Source organism: Solea solea, chromosome 13 (genome assembly GCF_958295425.1).
Source record: "Solea solea chromosome 13, fSolSol10.1, whole genome shotgun sequence".
In the NCBI taxonomy this organism is placed as follows: domain Eukaryota; kingdom Metazoa; phylum Chordata; class Actinopteri; order Pleuronectiformes; family Soleidae; genus Solea; species Solea solea.
In genome coordinates, this window is record NC_081146.1 from 11075907 (window position 1) to 11094234 (window position 18328).

The 18328-nt window shown below is 44.8% G+C and overlaps 1 protein-coding gene across 3 annotated transcripts in view; it reads left to right on the forward strand.

Annotated features, from left to right (window-relative positions):
• Positions 1 to 18328, forward strand: part of kirrel3l (kirre like nephrin family adhesion molecule 3, like) — a 32215-nt gene that overhangs the window by 7049 nt on the left and 6838 nt on the right. For 2 of the 3 annotated variants that reach the window (XM_058647017.1, XM_058647019.1), the window contains exons 2-8: positions 12855 to 13010; positions 13642 to 13791; positions 15640 to 15797; positions 17036 to 17186; positions 17356 to 17461; positions 17767 to 17915; positions 18110 to 18237. In XM_058647017.1, the coding sequence (XP_058503000.1) occupies positions 12855 to 13010; positions 13642 to 13791; positions 15640 to 15797; positions 17036 to 17186; positions 17356 to 17461; positions 17767 to 17915; positions 18110 to 18237 (998 nt within the window). The remainder of the gene's footprint in view (positions 1 to 12854; positions 13011 to 13641; positions 13792 to 15639; positions 15798 to 17035; positions 17187 to 17355; positions 17462 to 17766; positions 17916 to 18109; positions 18238 to 18328) is intronic. The other variant, XM_058647018.1, reaches the window with a different exon arrangement.

Genomic DNA, 18328 nt, shown 5'->3' on the forward strand with positions numbered 1-18328 from the left:
GAGATAGACAGGAAGGTGTAGATGAATTCAAATAGATGAGAGGTGTAGACCTTTCTATTTCACATTCGAGAGTGCAAGAGAACATGTAAAAAGGAGTAAAGGGGCTGGAGAAGGATAGACGCAAAGGAAAGGAGTGAATAAAGGAGATGGGGAGATGGCAGGGATGAAAGATAAAAGAGAAGGAGAGAAAAGCCCTCTTCACAGACTGCACTTTGAGGTACAGCCCAATGCCGCTGGAATAGTCACCTTATTTAATACACCTGCTCAGCAGGAGGGGAGGGGGAGGTATAAGGAGATGTCGTAAAGAAAATAGAAAAGGGCAAAAAAGAAAAGAGGGAAGAAGAGACAGATTCCATCTCTGCTTCATCAGATCAAAGGCAGAGTGGAAAGAGGAAGCTGTTTGCTGTGGCTTGTTTGGGAGGGTCTGCGTGTGAGGTCACAGGGTGACCTGGTGTAAAAATCTGAGCAGGTGATATTATATTTCAACATGCCCAACCCGAGTAGGAATCGCCGACTACATGGACTGGTCATGACCATTTTCAAATAACAGGTTGGAAGTTTGTTAATAAAAAAATAAATAAACAGCTAAAAGAAAAGGATTTTACACAATTCCAGGTGTTAATGCACTTGTGCATCTGCTCAGGTTCACATGCAGGCAGCGTGTGGGTGTGTTTAGCATGTCACAAGTCTTTCATGACTTTGATGCAGGCAAAGATAAACAGGCTCTTAATGAAGCCACTCAATCACAGGCTAGTTAAAGCAGCTGACCAAAGAGTGAGGGGCAGTCAGGCCTGATTGGAGGCCTATTGAAGCCCAACGGAGGGAAGCACTCGAGCCGTCACACTTTAGATTAGCCATTCAGTTAACTCTAGACTCCAGACTCTTAACAGTCCTCTGACACACTATAGTAGCTCAAGTCAACCTTCGTTTAACTCCCCAGGAACTCAAGCTGGGATATTTTGTATTGGTTTACGTGTGTGTGTTATTTTATTGGGCTAAAGTTTGGGTTTCGTGTGAGCCGTCTCTGAGCATGTGACAGAACTGGTACAGACCAGTTTTTTGGTACAGACCAGAAATCAATGGCCAAATTCAACCTCTTACAGCCATGACTGTTGTTGTAAGGGTGTGGAAATGCACAGTGGTCATGTGAATCCCTCTCATACCCCCAGGCTTCGAGCACAACTGAAGCTCCAATTCATTCCCTCCCAACTTTAATTTCAAAAAAGCGCTCAGAGGATTTCAAAGACGCTCACATGATAGTGACAGGGCCAGAGATCCTTCCTTTTTTTTGAGAAATGAATGAAACCTCTATGCGGCCAGGTTTTCCAGAGGACAAACATAACACTGGGCTGCAATTTTCCCCAACAAATAATGATTCCCCCCAGTCCTCTCACATCCCAGCCTCAGCCTCTTTGATCCCAGGTAATGTGTTAACAAGCAACAGGCTCATAGAATACCCATAACATCGGTATGTGTATCCACGCCGAGGTGAGAGTGTGTGTTTGTGTTTTCACACATGTGGCTTTATCTGTGTCTGTGTCTGTGTGTGTGTGTGTTTTCTCACCAATTAATGAATTGCTTTACATGCCTACTGAGGCAATGATGACCTGTCTCTAGTAGGGCATTGTTTTTTTCCCACCTTTTTGTGTCAGCCTCTACCCATGATGGCTGTGGGCCTCTCTCACACTCACACATTAATGAGACCAGCCTAATTAGGGCTTGTGGTTCCATACAGGGGAACCCTGAAAACCACAGCACCATGTTTAAGCTGGTCTAATCAAGGGGACCACTCAGAGCACAGAGAATCTGTTGTACTACTAAGAAAGACACACACATTTCCCAGCATTCACGGCGGTTGACCGGTTGACCGGTGTGAAATAACCTGGGTGACTATGATAATTCCTGCTTTGTCTTCTTCATTTTTGGCAAGCAACTGATTTCCAGCTGTTAGCATTAGGTATGAATGTTAATTGTGTTCTTCTAGACTCGTCTTGTTTCCACTGCATTCTCGAGGACACAAGTGAAGGACATGTGTTGATCACCTTTTTTCAGTGTGTTCACCCTACAAGTGTTAAGGCTTAAGAAATTCACACATGCTACTCTGACTTGTTGTTTCATTGGGAAAGGTGTTGGGGGGGAAAGAGAGGAAATAAAAGGTCATATATTCAGATTTGTGACCACTGAGGTCGAGCTCTTCCCTCTTTGCCATTTAGCTCCGTCATACCCTCTGGTAAGGCTCTAGCTACGGGCGGTGGAGAAAAATTATTTTGCTTTCCTCCATCCCTCTCCACACCAGATAATTAAATTTGTTCAATATCAAATAATCTCCCCATATATCTTTCGGCTTATTTTTAACCTGATTGCTCCAACAGCTTCCTGTAGGGCATGAGCCTCGTTCCACCCTGTTAAAAACAGGGGGAGACAGAAGGGGAGAGATGTGGCCCAGGCTAAAAAAGGATAGCAAATAGCCTCTCTGAGGTGTGTTTTTAAAAGCCTCTGTTTGCCATTCTCGTGGGCCATATGTGAAACAAAGAGCAAATAAGTTGGAAAAGAGAAGACTAGTAAAGGACAGAGCGATACAGACGGAGACGGCAGAAGACAAGAGACAATCGACAAACAAGGAAGGGACTGTGTAGGTGATGCGAGTTGTGGAACTTCAGGTCTGGTGCTCTAACTTGTGTCCCACAGCACTTAACATGCCCCTAGCCATCTCTCCTGGCAGTTAATTAGAATCCAATAAGGTTGCCGCCTGTTGGTCATTGTTCCTCCAGTGTGTTTACCCTTTCCAGAGGCTCCATTCGCTGCTTAATCTGCCGAGAAGCTGAATGTCAATAGGTCAGGCCAAGACTCCAGAGCTCCAAGAGAGTGAGAGAGAGAGAGAGAGACAGCAAAGGAGGGGGAGGGAGAGAAGATCAGGGGCTGAAGGAAAGGGGTCAGTCCTCTCATTTCTCTCAATATTTTTTCTGTGCCGTTTCGTTCTTGTTGTTGTTGTTCTCCCCCCCCCCCCGCACTCGCCCCACCCTCTCTCTTGCATCTTCTCTTCTTTTCTTCTCACTTCTAATCCGTCCTCTTGATTGTTCTAAGCTGCTTTCAGCCAGCCCCTGGGAGGGGGGGAGGGGGGGGGGGTTGAAGTCTGTTTTAATTAAGATTTAAAAGAAGAGTCCCTCAAGAAGGGAGATTTAAGAGCGGGATGGACTGTGCACTGTAAATGAGTGCAGGTAGGAGAGATTGGAAAGAGCTCAAGAAAAATCAGAAATCGGTAAAAGGAGAAAGTTAAAAAGCTCCTATTTTACACACATAGATGCATACGTCACTCACCCACACATTCAGTCACACACGTCCAGACTATAACACATTAGAGTGGCTAAGCCAAATGGGATTTCTTTTTCTTTTTTCATTTGTAATCAAGCGGGAACAGACTATTGAGATTGATCTCAACTTCCTGTGATTCATACCATATCCAGCGAGGGTGATCCGGGATCAGTGGTAGCCAGCAGACAAGCTAAGGGAGTTATCTTCACACTGTTTAATGATCGATCATCACACCCAGATGGGCTTAAGCGTCTGTAAGGCTCCACTTCTCTCTAAGAGGCACAAACCTGGGGTCTGTCGTTAGATATGACCTGCATAGAAAGCCTTGTTTTGCACATAGAGACTAGATGCTTGAAGGAGAAAGGGGAGCTCAAGAGACATGTTTCAAAAGTTTAAAGTTTGTTAAAAAAAAAAAAAAATTGTATGACTAGACTAGAAGCTGAATTCAGTTTCCTGTGAAATGTGATTCTATTTAGGTGCCAGTGTCACTGTAGTGGCTGCTCTTGACGTTTGTCAGATAATTAACGGGCTTTTTTTTGCATCAGGACAAAAGGAGCTTTCTCTTTAGAAGTCTGGCCATCAAAGATACATGCACTGTTAGTGTCTAGAACTGCTTTACTTCTACCAGTCAGACAACGTGTGTGTCCATTTGTGTGTGTCAGTGCCTTCAGAGAAAAGGTGCACACTTTAGGTTTGGTAAAACAGTCACATACTGCACATCTGCCCCTACTGCAAACCGCACAGTCTCCATCCAGCAATCCCCCAAGAATAAACACACCCCAAAATGGAGTGCACAATGAAGTGTTTAAGTTTATCAAGCCACAGACTTCGGTGCAGTCGGTAGATTGTTAAAGGCCAGGAATGGGTCAAGAGCCCAACCCATGGCATTCTCTTCCATGATACATCCCAGCACACAGCCACCATATGTCCAGGGTTTCATAGTCAATGAGCCGAACCACCCGGCGTGACAAAGACTATTCACACCCAGGCGACTGTGAGGAAATCTGCAATGCCATGGTATGATTGGGACATAATGCAGCACTAGTTCAGCCAGTGACCGTTACTAAAAAGCAAAAGATGGCAACATTCAGACCAGTAAAATCTGTCTCAGAGAAAAAGAAACAAAGACCTTCATAGAGCACTTTGAGTTGATAAACAAGAGTGATTTTGTCTTCAGCTTGCTGTAGCTCCATCGTTTGCCTCCATCAAAGCCCCCGAGACTCCCCTAGCACACTCTGCCCCGTCACTCACAACTCCGCTAATAAGGCCAGCAGTAAATGGCAGGAAAGATATGCAAGGATGAAAGATCCTTCTCTCATGTTCTTGCTTTGAGGATGTGTTTCCGGGTTTGGGGGCTGGAGATGGGGAAAACGCAGCTTTATAGAGAAGTGCTGCATTTTGATAGAAACAATAAACTTATTGGCTTATAAAATAATGTTTTGGGTCTAATACACCGTTGTGTTGAAGCTCTGGGGATGTTTGACAGACATGAAAGCCCCACATTTATTAAAGTGAAGGTGTTGAAGAAACACACGCTGAAGGAAAAAAGTGGGCAGGGCTCTTTTGGGCATGGAGGATCATGCATATATTCGTAACTGCCGCAATTAATACCTGGGGAAAAAGGTCCAACTTGATTTGACTGATGCCAGTATACTTTCAGAGCCTGTATTTTATACATCACTCCCTGCTGTCATGTCTCATCTTCCTGGTCACCCAGGAAAGATCCATGCCGCACATTATCAAAGATTGATGGGGTGTCCTAGTTAAAGACAGGGGGAGGAGAGATGACTGGTTAGAGAAGGGAACTTTCCATCACCCTCAGTCTTTTCAGAGGTGCTGATTTTCTGGTAGTTTCTTACAGACCAATGCAAACAGCAACTCCAACATGTAGGGTAAACTTGCGAATGCAGCATTTTAAAGTCAGCGTTCTGACATAAGATTGGTGCTGGCTGAAAACACAAGCTGAGCCTGCCAGCTCCTCCCATCCACCCTCTTCCTCATCCTCCCCTGCAAATGGAAGACAAAACAAACTGACAGAACAAACAGGCAGCTTATCCTAAATCCTTTTCTCTCTAACGCTCACCCTAACCATCTCGTACGTCCACTGTTCACCATCAGCCTGCCTAATTCTTGTTCAGAGTGCTTGCTTAATAATTAATTGTTTAATTAGTTCACTCATTAATCATTTATTCATTAATCATGGCCTGATTTTTCTAGAGGAAGCGGCGCAATCTGAAAAAAAAAAAAAACTGACTTCACATTTTACTCTAATTATGCTTCTTTACTAATCAACGCTTAAGAAATGGAGTTTCAGGAAATTAGTTTTCTCCTTCCCTTCTTTTTCTCAACACTAAGTAGGATGTAGTGAGGGTTGCCAAGTAACCCCCCCCCCCACACACACACACACACCCCCTTGTTCTCAAAGCTCTTAGTCATCAGTAATTTTTTGGGAATGTTTCAAGTTTTAGACGATCTAATGAACAGAATAAAAATCTGATGTGAAATGAACAGTTGTTTTCCCTCCACCTCCAAATGAAAGCACACTGACATTCTGGTCACAGACAAAACCACAGACATGGATTAATAAATGGCAGTTTGAAGGCCATTGGTATGAGCAGAGAGGCGGCAGCAGTGTGGATCACACACTTATTGTTTTCACTGGATCCACGGCTCTCCTGGGAGAGGAGGTAATTTGTTTAATCACTGGGAGTTATGTTCTCCGGACAGAGAGTTGGGATGATAGCACGGCTCAGAAATGTCTCCTGTAATGTAGAGCCGGAGCTGGAGACGGAGGAGAAACATTTTAAACAGGTTTAATTAGAGGTGGGGTTTTTTTTTTTGTGCCTTTGTGTTCCTGTTGGATGCACGGTTCACAACACGGCTCGGCTGCTTTCTTCTGAAGTGGCTCTTGTCAGCTGCTGACAAAAAAGAATTATGCATCAAATTAAAGAGAGCTCCAGTGAAATGGAGGCAAGTCGGGCATTAACCTCTAAGCTTTAAAAAGCACACATATTAAGCAACACTAATGAGAATCTCATTGAGCTGGCTGTGTTTTATATTCAAACACACACAAAAGCACAGCTTTGACTTCAATGTGCCGTTGCTGCCTCTGAATGAGATCCTCTCTCTTATTCATCTCACAAGCAGCAAACATTGCAGTCGGGAACAATAGCGTAGATGGCCCTTTTACTCTAATGAGATGCATACATTTACAACATTACCACCCTCATTAAAAAATAATGATAATAAAGGAAAAAAAGTATTAATTATGAAATGCACTACTTCCTATCATGAAGAGCCAAGGGGGTCTCCACTGGGCTCAATTAGGAAGAGTAGGCCGCAAATCCCTAGACTAAATTAATTGACACCCTAGGGCATAAGGCAGAGAGTCCCAGTACAGAATATATGTAGAGAACCCCTTTGTTTTCATTACCACTGCCTTTTAGAAAAAGCAAGAGATGGAGGCAATTTTAACATTATCTCTTCATTGTTTTATGGATATATATATATTAGTTTGCATGTCTACATCTGGGGGAAACTGTCCTCTGTCTGTGCCCCGTGTTAGCGGCGACTTTTCGTCACATGTCGCGCGCTGCTGCTGCTGCTGCTGCTTCTGCTGCTGCTGCTGCTGCTGCTTTATCCACCATGTCAACTGTTACGCACACACTTAAATCAGGGCTTTTGCAAACACCACAAGAAGTTAATGATTTAAAAGCACACTAAATTATACTGAAAGCTCTTCCATCCAAACACTGCTGGAAGAGGAGGAGGGAGAGGGAAATTGCAACAGAGAGCGAGGGAAAGCAAAAACCAACCAGCTGTCTTGCAGTTAAAACACCAAGGGGTAAGCAGGAACGAAATGACAAGACTAGCTCAATCACCATCTTGTCAACACTGCTGGCTGATGTGCACAGACAATTTCATACTGCCACCACTAACTCCCTCCTTTTTTCTCTCTTTTTTTATTGGCTTTTTATTTCCTGTGCTCCTGCCAGCCAGCCAGTCACTTGCTATCTGTCTACATGGAGTCAGCTCTCAGCTCTGTGGCTCCTGGCTTTAGAGAGGGGGAGCTGTTTAAAAGCTGTGCTAGAATTATACTCGGAGAGATGCTTCTGCCCACTGGAAACCCTAAAGATATGGGACGGTGACAGTGTGCGTGCGTGTGTTCACGTGTGTGTCTGAGAGCGGCAAGTGTGAAAGGACAGTATAAGGAGTGTATTTATGGCACATTGTTGGGCACTGCAGCACAGCGAGTGTGCAAACCATTCACATGCGCTCACACACACAGACTATGTCACATCAGCACTCTTACCCCTCCCCCCCCCCACCCCCGTCCCCCCCTGTCTGCTTTTACCTTCCCCTCTACCTCTCCGCGTATGCATACCACTCTATTACTCTATCCCCTGCATCTGCTGTAGCAGGTACCCGGGGAGAAAGTGCCATTGCTCGCCCATGCGATCAGCCTCACTGCTGCCCTGATGTGTGCAGTACCCTGTTCCAGCAGATAAAAACCTTGTGGTGACAGCCTTGCAGACAGGCTGATTACAGCGTTCCATCAGTCCCCTCTTTGGCTGCTTCCTTTGCAATTGGAAGCTGACAGGAGCCCACATTTTTTTTTTTTCCATTTTTACTTTACCTCAGGTTTCCTGTCTTTCCTACATGTAATAGTTCTTTTTTCCCTCGTTGTTTCCCTACCCTGCTTTTTTGAGTGTTGTGTTGACAAGCTGACACATAAACCCCTTTGATTTTCACACCGGGGATGCAGAGAGCGAGGGAAAGGTGGACATGGGTTACAGGATGGAGAAAAAATGTGCAAGGGGAGAGACTGGCAAGAGATGACAGCTGACAGAGAGTCTGGAAAAAACGGAGTGATGGCAGAAAGAGCCATGGAGAAAGCAAATCAACAATTAGTAACACCTTCTATAACTCTCAAAGGAGCCTGCTAGGCATTGATTTCAGGGATCACGGCTCACTGACTGTAGACATGTGAGTGATAAACAGAGGAATGAGAGGATGGCTCTGGATTGCAGAGGGATGCAGGAATTTCAGAGAATGCCCTGGGTGGGGGCATCATCAGTGTAGCTTGGGGGGAGCCGAGTGGATGAGTGGGTTCACTCTCCAAAAAGGGTTTAGGTCTGAGCCAAGATTTCTACAATGGAATAAAAGCTTTAAGGGGGGCTAGTAGGATTAAACCCGAGCAAAACAGCTCTTAAAAAGCTGTTAGACTGCAATTTGGGCAAAAAAAAAAAAAAAAAAAAACGTAGAAAGGGAGAAAAGATAGTGAGAGTTGGAGGGAGAGAGTGCAGCTGGAATGCAACGTGGGAGAGAAAGGATTGAAGAGATGCCTGGCTGCATGGGGGTATAGGAGAGATGGCCATCTGCAGAGGCACAAACTAAAGCTTGCAATGATCCAAGTCAAAGAAAAACACAGGGGTGCTGCGTACACGTGTAGTGCATGTGTTGGGTGCCACAAGTTGGTGGGTGGTATCTGCTGTTTGTCCTCCTCAAGCCCTCAGAACTTCTGTAGGAGTCATGGTAATGAGCATAGTAGCCAAATCAAACATGAGATGGATGCATGTTCCCCTTTGGGACATACTCTTTGGTTCAGCTACCTCAGCACTACTTTCTCCGCGTCTGCACACACACGCACAAACATACACACAGGAAGAGGAAGACAAAAGAGCCTGACTCAAAACAAAGGGATAATAATTCCAAACAGAGAGAAATGGAGCTTGCATTTTCCAGCCCGATTTAGAAGCCTTATCTAGACAAGACACAATGGATGGCATTTGGGGGACCGGGTTGTTTATTCCAAGCTTGATACTTTTCTGCCAATTGCCCTGTTTTGTGCTGGTTTTATTCTTTTCTTTTTTGTCAATTTCTCCTCCTCATTTTCTCCCTTTCTGGCTCTTATTGTGGAAAACTCACACCAGCCAGGTGCAAGATTTTGCCACCACCTCTGGGCCAAAAAGCAAGTAGCTATCAGGCGCTATTTTTTAACATTTTGAATTATTACTGCAGGGAGCAAATTGTCCAGTCAAGTTGAGAGCACTTATATTTTTAGAGCCCACAGGACTGGATGTTGCACTCTGCACAGGATGGGAATGAGGACATGGAATAAAATCAGGGCTAAAATAGAGACACTGCGAATGCAGCTTGGAGCCTCTCAGAGTAAATGAACATATGCAGTTGAGTGTCATTGTAAAAGCACAGGGAAATGGACAGAGTGCATCGCCTGAGCTGTTACAAACAGGAGAGTCTGATGTTATTTTATGTTTTATTTGAAGGACCTGACTTTTTGAATGCTGTGTAAAATTGACTTATGGCCTGAAATTGAGAGAAAGAGGTCTTGTTTTTTTTTTTTGAGTGTGTGTCAGATTACCAAAATGCAGTAATAGATTTGGACTGTGCTGACTTGGTATAGTAAATGCCGGGTACTGTGTTAGAGACACATTTTATATAAAGGTCATCCGCACTGCCATTATCTTTTTTCACTCTTAAGCATCACGGCCAGCACTTACACATGTATGTTGTAAATGCACACACACACACACACACACGCGCGCACGCGCGCACACTCACACTCGCGCACACAGTGACTGATTCAATCTAATTCTACCGAGACAGATGCCCAGTGGTGGAAGGATCATAGCTGACATCTGCCCGTCTCTTCCTGATCCTTCCTGATGTGGATGTATCTCTATCAGTTTAGATGAAAGGGAGAGAGAGAGTGCAGGCACTGCCAGGGTCAACACAAAGCTCTTAAACAGGTTGCGCCCAAGTCACAAAGGCTGTTTTGCACTTAACTCCAACCATGTGACAGAGACAGCAAAGTCACTGTGTCAAAGTAACTGCTAAACGTGCCCTACGGTGCCTCACAAGTTTATTCCGCTGTTAACACCACCCCCACCCGCCCTGCTTACTGTATTCACACATTCACACTGAAACAGCATGCACAACATAGACAGGCAAACACACACTAGGATCAGTCATTCATAGACTTAACCCCATGTGCATCAAGGTAAAAAAAATGTGTTCCTGCATAACATTAAGGACGGTAGAAACAAATGCTGCGATTTCAGAAGGGACTCTCACCTCTGCACCCAATAAACAAGCTCCTAATTTTGAGTCTGGCGAAGAAAACACCAAAAGCTGTGGTGTGTGTGTGCACTCATGCATGAGCACATGACACCATAGCACATCAGGAACAAGCCTCTTCACACCCACAGCTCCATGCTTCTTGTGATGGGCCTTCTTCTCTCCTCCTTGCTGTCTTTGTCTGGCTCTGTTCTTCCCTCTCTCTCTCTCGCTGCATCAGAAATGTATTCATGTAATTAAGCTGCTAATACACCGTCAAAGAATTGTGTAATTCAGCAAGGAGGAATTAAAGGAATCTGGCATGAGTCATTAGCCAGTCGAGATGTTCTGTTGAGCATTTTCAATAAGGGATCTGGAGAGCAATGAATCACTCAGATGGCGTGAAGACATTTGCTATACTCTGCTCTATATTTATATGGCTGCATGTGTGTGTGTGTGTGTGTGTGTGCGCATGGTGTTAATTGCCATATGTGAGCATAAGAAATTGTATGTGGGCGGGGTAAAGAATAACAAGTCACTGCATGTAATCCATCTAAACAATCAACAAATGCAGTGAATTATTGCCCATTGTAAACATTCAGATACTCAAGGCAAGATACTTAGTTGCAATCAATGTTCATACCGTCGCAAGTACGAAGAGGAAAATACCAAACTCACTCCGCAAGACAAGGCATATGGAAATGCTCAGTGGCTCATAAAGGCAGAATGTTAGGGACAGACTGAGAAACGGCATTTCTGAAGGTATGACAGGAAAATGCCAGCCTTCGCTAAGCACGTAATAGCCTGAGCAAAAAAAAAAAGACGTTTCACTTCTCATTGACACTCTCAAATTGGCCTCTTTTGATCCACAATGTGCGACACAGACACATACAGCCTACCTGTTTACACCCACAGCTCAATAGGCTGAAAAGCACTTTGGTAAAATCACGTACGGGGAGGCATTATCAGTGAGCCAACATTCATTGTTCTCTGTTTTTTTTTTTACGTCCAGCTGTCTATTAACATCTCTGTATCCAAGAGTGGAGGGGTTCGTGTGAAAATGGATTTCGGGGGGAATTGTTGAGAATCCCAACGGTCTGAGTGGCGGACGTCACGTCACGTTCCTGATGAGCTCACTGTTTGGCGGCTGTAATTGTGCTGTTGGGTGACAGAGGCAGGAGGTGGTGCAAAGGGAGACAGGGGGAGGCGATGGGCAGTCCATGGTGTAGGCCTGAGATGAAGTGGATAATTGAGTGCGGAGTAAACACTGCCAACAACCTTGGAAGCCCCTCTTTTGAAAAAAAAATAGAGATAGAGAATAGAGAGAGAAAGGGGGGGAAGAGTTGTGGAAAGAGAAAAGGGGTGAGAGAGAGAAAATCCCCGCTACCCTCTGGGGGGGAAAAGCTGCTATTGAAAAGCTATTAAACTTGCATTTAGCAGGATTGATTGGAAATGAAGAGGCCTATTAAAAGAGAGGGACAAGAGGACAATAGCGTGTCTCTGGCCGCCGTATGTTGCCCTCCTTTCACCAGCTTTCTTTGCCAGGAGGGAGGGGACAACCCTGTCTGTTTAAGCACTCCCACCAAGAGAAGCAGTTGAGGGGGGCTTAGCACTGCCTGAATAGAACCCTCTTTATCTTCCTCTGTCCCCCTTTCCATCCTTTCTCCACTGAGTAACAAAGACTGAGAGGGGAAGAATGAGGCAAGGTTTATTTAAGTCTTTTTTTCCCAACTCACACACACATCCTGCTTAGATAACTAACCAACTGCCTCTCTCCCTCTCTCTTCCCACCTTCCCCTGCAGATTAGTTACCTCTTAAGTGCAAACAGTTGGAACCGTTGATCCATATTCACAATTTGTCTGTATGCATGTGAAGGCAGGCCAGCCAATCCAGTGAGACTATGTGTCATACTTAAACACAGCAGCAAAACAGTGGCAGGTGTCTTTGCTGACTTTCAGCAGACTCATAAGAATGGCTCCCCCGGGGACTTTAATGGAGGTTTGATTGTTTAACATCCATTTTTACAAAAAGCACGTTGAAAGAGTGGTAGATTTTTCCTCTCCATAAGTGTGTTTGCTTCATGTCAGCAAGCATACAAGCATATGGTCTTGGGAAAGAGTTGAATAAGTTATGAGGCACAGCTGACTTGTCCTCTAAGAAGCTACATTTCCGGGGAAAGAAAAGAATATTTCCCCTCGTCAGCTTTGTCAATTCTCTCTGCAAGTGCCAGGAGGAGACCAGTTCATAAAAGTCTGTACTCCTTCCCACTCCTTACGGTGCAAGTTTCACTTTTCTCGTGCTGTATCTTTGCTGGCACTGCAGAAAGGTAGTGCCATTACACTCTGAAATGCCATTAGCAGAGTCCCGAGCTAAGTATAAATTGTCCATCTAATATAATGAAAATATGAGACTAAGTGATGTGATATTCACAGTGTGTATTTTTTTTTCTTCCCCTTCTCCCCAGCAGCCACCCAAGCAGCCTACTTCTCCCAGCAACCCCAGGACCAGGTGGTTGTATCCGGTCAGTCAGTGACTCTACCCTGCGTTATTGTGGGTTATCGGGGAATGGTACAGTGGACCAAAGATGGCCTTGCACTCGGGGGAGAGAGAGACCTTCCAGGTATTATTATCGACCTCTGTTTTCTCCCCAGCTTTTTCTTTTTCTCCGCTCTTCTCTGAGTGTTTATTGCTCTCGCTGTCTCTGTCTGTCTTACTACGATCAATGCCAGGTCTCATTAGAGACCAAGTCTTTCTCTGTCAACCACTGGGGTTTTACACAAATGAATGGTGAGAGAACAATGTACTGCAGACAGGTCGGCTACTGCTGCAAACACCAAACTTTAATTTGTTGTTTAGCATTTTAAGGGTCTTGTAGGAAGGTGGATAATCAATTGGCTTTTGTCACCCACTGACATTTAAATGTGTGGTAGTCGAGAGAGAAGGTGGAGAAGCCTCCTCTTGACCTTAGCCACCACATCTTTATTGTGTCTGTGTTTAAAGGACAGACGACTCAGGCAGCAGCTTTCTCACGTGTTGTATTTCAAGCCCCACGCTGCTCTGTAACCCTACGGCTCAATGCCAGGTGCAGCGAGGTGCTGCCTGCTTTCATTTGTGTCTTTAAGAGCCTTGCCACATTTGTCTCTCCTTTGTCCAAGACACAAGTCTGTTCATTTTATCGTCCTTTAATTACGCGTTTGTTGTTGGTTGGTTTGTTTATCTCTGACTCTATTCTCCGTGCTGGCTTCATGCAGGCTGGACGCGCTATTCCTTAATGGGCGACCCACTATCAGGCGAGCACAGCTTGCTGATCGATTCGGCAGAGTTGGTGGATGACGCCGTGTACGAGTGTCAAGCTACACAGGCAGGACTGCGCTCCCACCGCGCCAAGCTCACTGTACTAGGTAAGATACACAGCTCATACATGATCCTCACAGCCAGACCTCCTGCCACGGCCTGTAGACAAGTCGTGCTTTGAAACAGGCAATCAGAGCAGTGTCTTCATCAAAAAATCCAGAAAGGTGTACAAATACACAAATCACAAATGCACTAAATAAATAATCACTTGACGTGGAAAAAAAAAAAAAACCCACCACACTGAAATGCACTTCAAGTCATTTGCAATCCATCGAATAATTTCTTATCAGCACTCAAAGATAACCCCGTTGTAAATCTAGTTTCCACATAAAAATCATGTCCTGGAAGCATAATTCAAACCGAGTACAGCAAAGCCAAGTATTTCAGTCAGAAAAAAAAGGAAACCCCTTTACTCCCAGTAGCGATAATCAAGGCTGCGGACGTCTTAGATAATGTGATTGCTGCAGTCACAAATGACTTGCACAGTTGCTTGAAAGTCCGGGTCTGCACAGTTAGCACATTTTACACTGAGCCACAACATTTGTCAACCGCAAGGCAGTTTTACATTAACATGATGTGAGTGATCTACTTCTTGACACAGACGTCGGGGTGTGTGTGTGTGTGTGTGTGGGGGGGGGGGGGGTTGGACTCACCAAAAACACTGCTGGCATCTTGTGGCATGTAAAGGAATATCACTCAATTAATTAGTCGTGCCATTCCTTCACTTCACATAATGTACTCACTTACAATCAAACAATACTTCAGCAAGAGCGGAATACTCGATGCAGCTGAATACTGATGCTTCAGCATCTACGGCTTCTTTTACTATCACTGCTGTCTGTGTCAGAGCTTATAATAGTGGCAGGAGTAGGAGTGATTCAGATAGGTACCACAAACAGGCAAGCAGATTGAGATCACAAACAGAACTTTGGAGCATTACAGCTAAATGATTTGATTCAGACAGCTCCTCCCTCCCAATCACCCCCCCCCCCCGTGTCATTGTAAAAGCAGCACAGATCAGCACAAAGCAACTCACTCCATCGCGTGCCCACACACAGCCATAAATCTGTTTTTGTGCAGGCCTCAAACAAAGTTCATTGTAATGTCACTTCTTAATGAAATGCACACTGAAGGGCCAGTGGCTCATGTGCAATGTCTGCATTTGAGGCAGCGTTGTCATAAAGATAAATGATCATCAACAAAAAAAAATCAGTCGCAAGAAGTTAAGGCGAGAGGTTGACTTTTTCTGTGCGTCTCTGTGTGCGTGCACATGCCTGCATGTGTGTGCGTGAGTAAATCATTGTGGCCAGATGAGACCAAAGCAATCCTGCACAGTCAAAGGAGTCAACGGCGGGAGTGCAGTCAGGGGAATCAGCATGGAAATTAAAATCACCTAGCACTCGGATTCCATTAGTGTCCGTGCCGCGGCAGCGGAAGGACCTCTGACAATTCAGATACACACAGTGAAATTGGTTCGGTGGAGGGAGCGAGAAAGGCCAGCGCAAACCCCATGTTTATGCCTTCTCTTATTGGTTGGGGAGATAGACACCTTCATCAGAGGTAGCACACTTGGCTCGCCAGTGGTGCGTGCAAAACCATGCAAATAGATAAACAAATAAGCAATCCACGTGAAACATCACTCTGCAACAGTAAGAGAAAATAGAGTAATGATGCTAGTCCAGAGAAGGAAAATAAATAAGGTTGTTCCTGGTTTACAAACAACACCTTATTAAACAGGCACATGGCCATAAGAAGATTTTGTTTGCCTCTTCTGCTGTTGTGCGATATTAATGCTGAGCGAGGAGAAACGATACGCTCAGTATCTGTATGCACATGTCCTGGTGCTTTGTTGTTGTTTTCTTACAGTGGTACTGTATGTTTGCTCTGTTTTACAGTTCCTCCTTCAGACCCTGTGGTGGAGGGCGGCCCCGTTGTTCGCCTGAAAGCCTACACGCCGCACAACCTCACCTGCAGAGCCTCGGGAGCCAAACCCGCAGCTGAGATCACCTGGTACAGAGATGGAGAGGTCATGGAGTCTGCGATTTATTCCAAGGTACAACGAGAACAGATCTTTGCTCAGCATTATCGTTCAATCACGAACACTCAAAATCAGCGCAAACCCATTTAAAACAGAAATATTTCTCTCTTAGGGTATAATACTCTATTTTCCTCCTTTTCACATTTACTTTTACATTTAGTTTTTTTTCCATGACTTTTTTTTTTTTCACAGATTTGTTCACTCACTCTCTGCAGTCAACCCCCCCCCCCCGATATCACCACCCTCACTCACTCACCCCCACCCCCACCTTCCATTCTCCCTTTGCTCGCTAATGCAGCGACACTACAGCATAACTGGAGCATGCTAAAGCTCAGACAGGCATGAGTGTTTCATACAGAAGAGTTTTCGCCGAGAAGAAATCAGCCACAACAATGTAGAAACACAATCAGGATGTGCCGAAGCGTAAGCCAGGCAAGGCTGGGAAAGTGTCACATTTGTCATGCTCCCTGACCACGCTAAATGATGCTAAATGCTACATTTAAGGAGGTTAGAGGCTGCAATGAGGAAGGGAGAGGAATAAGAAATGAGTGTGGAGTTTGTTGGTGAGCACATTTCCAATGTTAGGAAGTGAGAGAACGCTTTTTTTCCGGGTGAGAGGAGGCGACAGGGATTGATGTGATTTGAGCATTAAAATACTTTTTGGAAGTAAAAGGCCTGCTCTACTGATTTGGCTGTGCAAGGAAAAAGCTCAGTTTGCCCTTGCTCCTTTCCAAAGGTGTGTGACATATTTTCCCACATCACTCCCCACCCTGAAAAAAAAGCTCACACGGACACCTTCATCGTCAAAGTTTTCTCCTCATATGCCTATGTGTAAGAGGAAGAGTGGGAGGAAGTGAGAGAGCAGTGAGCCATATCCTCAGAATCTACACCTTTCCTCACTTAGGAGTATTGATTTCTGTGAGCAGTAAATAGATTTAAAAGATGATGACAAATAAGGAGTGCTGACAGGGAACACTCTCAGAAATGTGGGAACAGCACAATATCCCCCACTGCATCATAAAATATATGATTTAACCGATATGCCAAAGAACAGGAAAGCAATTTTAATGGCTCGCACATGAAAAAATATTAGACCTGCAGTGTCATAGGGATATTCCTAAGTAGTATGATCACAAATGGCAAAGGCCTTTTTTTTTTAGCTCTACCCCATTTTGAGTTATTTTTTTAAAAATACCGTTGGAAACTTGTTTTATCCTTTGACAGTTAATCTGCATTGTTTACCAACTTTACAGACACCGATGGAGGATGGGAAGAGGGAGACGGCTGTCAGTATGCTTCCAATCGTGCCGGAGGACAGCGACTCTGGACGCACCTACACCTGCAGGGTCCTTAACCCGGCTGCTCCTGCTGGACGACAGACATCAATCACTATCAATGTCCAACGTGAGTGTTTATCTCGCCGAAGGAAGGAAACCATTACCATTACAAAATCATGCACTTCACTATGTCGCACTGTTAAATGATGAGCAGTTATTACTACAACAAAATCCCCAGCCATACATACTTAAAAAACATTAAAAATACATTCAAATGCAAATGTTCTTTCGTACAGACCCTCCTTCAGTGACACTGTCAGTCCAGCCTCAGACTGTGACCGAGGGAGCCAAGGTTCTCTTCATCTGCTCTGCTTCTGCCAACCCTGAAATCACCGGATACAGGTATCCATGCTTTGCTTTTAATCTCTCAGTGTTTACTGTGATTACAGAGCCAGCAGGTAATCACATCTAAAAGATATGATCATCTGCAAACATGCAAGCATCTAGAGTAGTGATCACACCAAGCAAAGCAGAACAAGGATGCTCAGTGTTTAGCATTTAATATTGAGTTAAATGGGCTGTTTGATTGGCAGTGGTTGATTGTGATTGGCACCACTCATTAATCAGCTAATAGCCACTTTTACACGCATGGCTAAATATCTTCCCTGAACTAATGTGGCTGTAAAATTATTATTTATTTCTCCCAGATGGTCGAAAGGAGGAGTTCCCATCTCTGAGGCAAATGGGGACAGCCTTGAGGTGACAGTGGACTACTCTTACTTCACAGACCCTGTTTCCTGTGAAGTGTCCAACTCTGTGGGCAGCACCAATGTCAGCACCCTGGTCGATGTTCAATGTGAGTTTAAATCAAGGAGTTGTGCACACTGCGGCCAGGCGGGGTATTTTGAGATTTTCCCACGGACTCTGTGCTGCATGACTTTAGTTATAACGTTGTTATCTTGCGTGTTGAAGATTTTCTGTTAAAGTTTTTTCAGATTTCTGATCACTCTTAATTGATTGTACTGGGCTGTCTGTGTTGTTAAACCCTAGTTGGTCCCAGACTGCTGTCAGAGCCAAAGCCAATGACAGTGGACACAGGGATGGATGCATCCTTCACTTGTGCATGGACTGGAAACCCTCCTCTGACCCTGGCCTGGACCAAGCAGGGCTCCAGCGTGGTAAGGCAACAAACACTAACCAACACCTTATCTTGGTGGTGAAGCTTCAACACCATCCCATCCCTCCAGAGAGAAACATTCACACATGGCC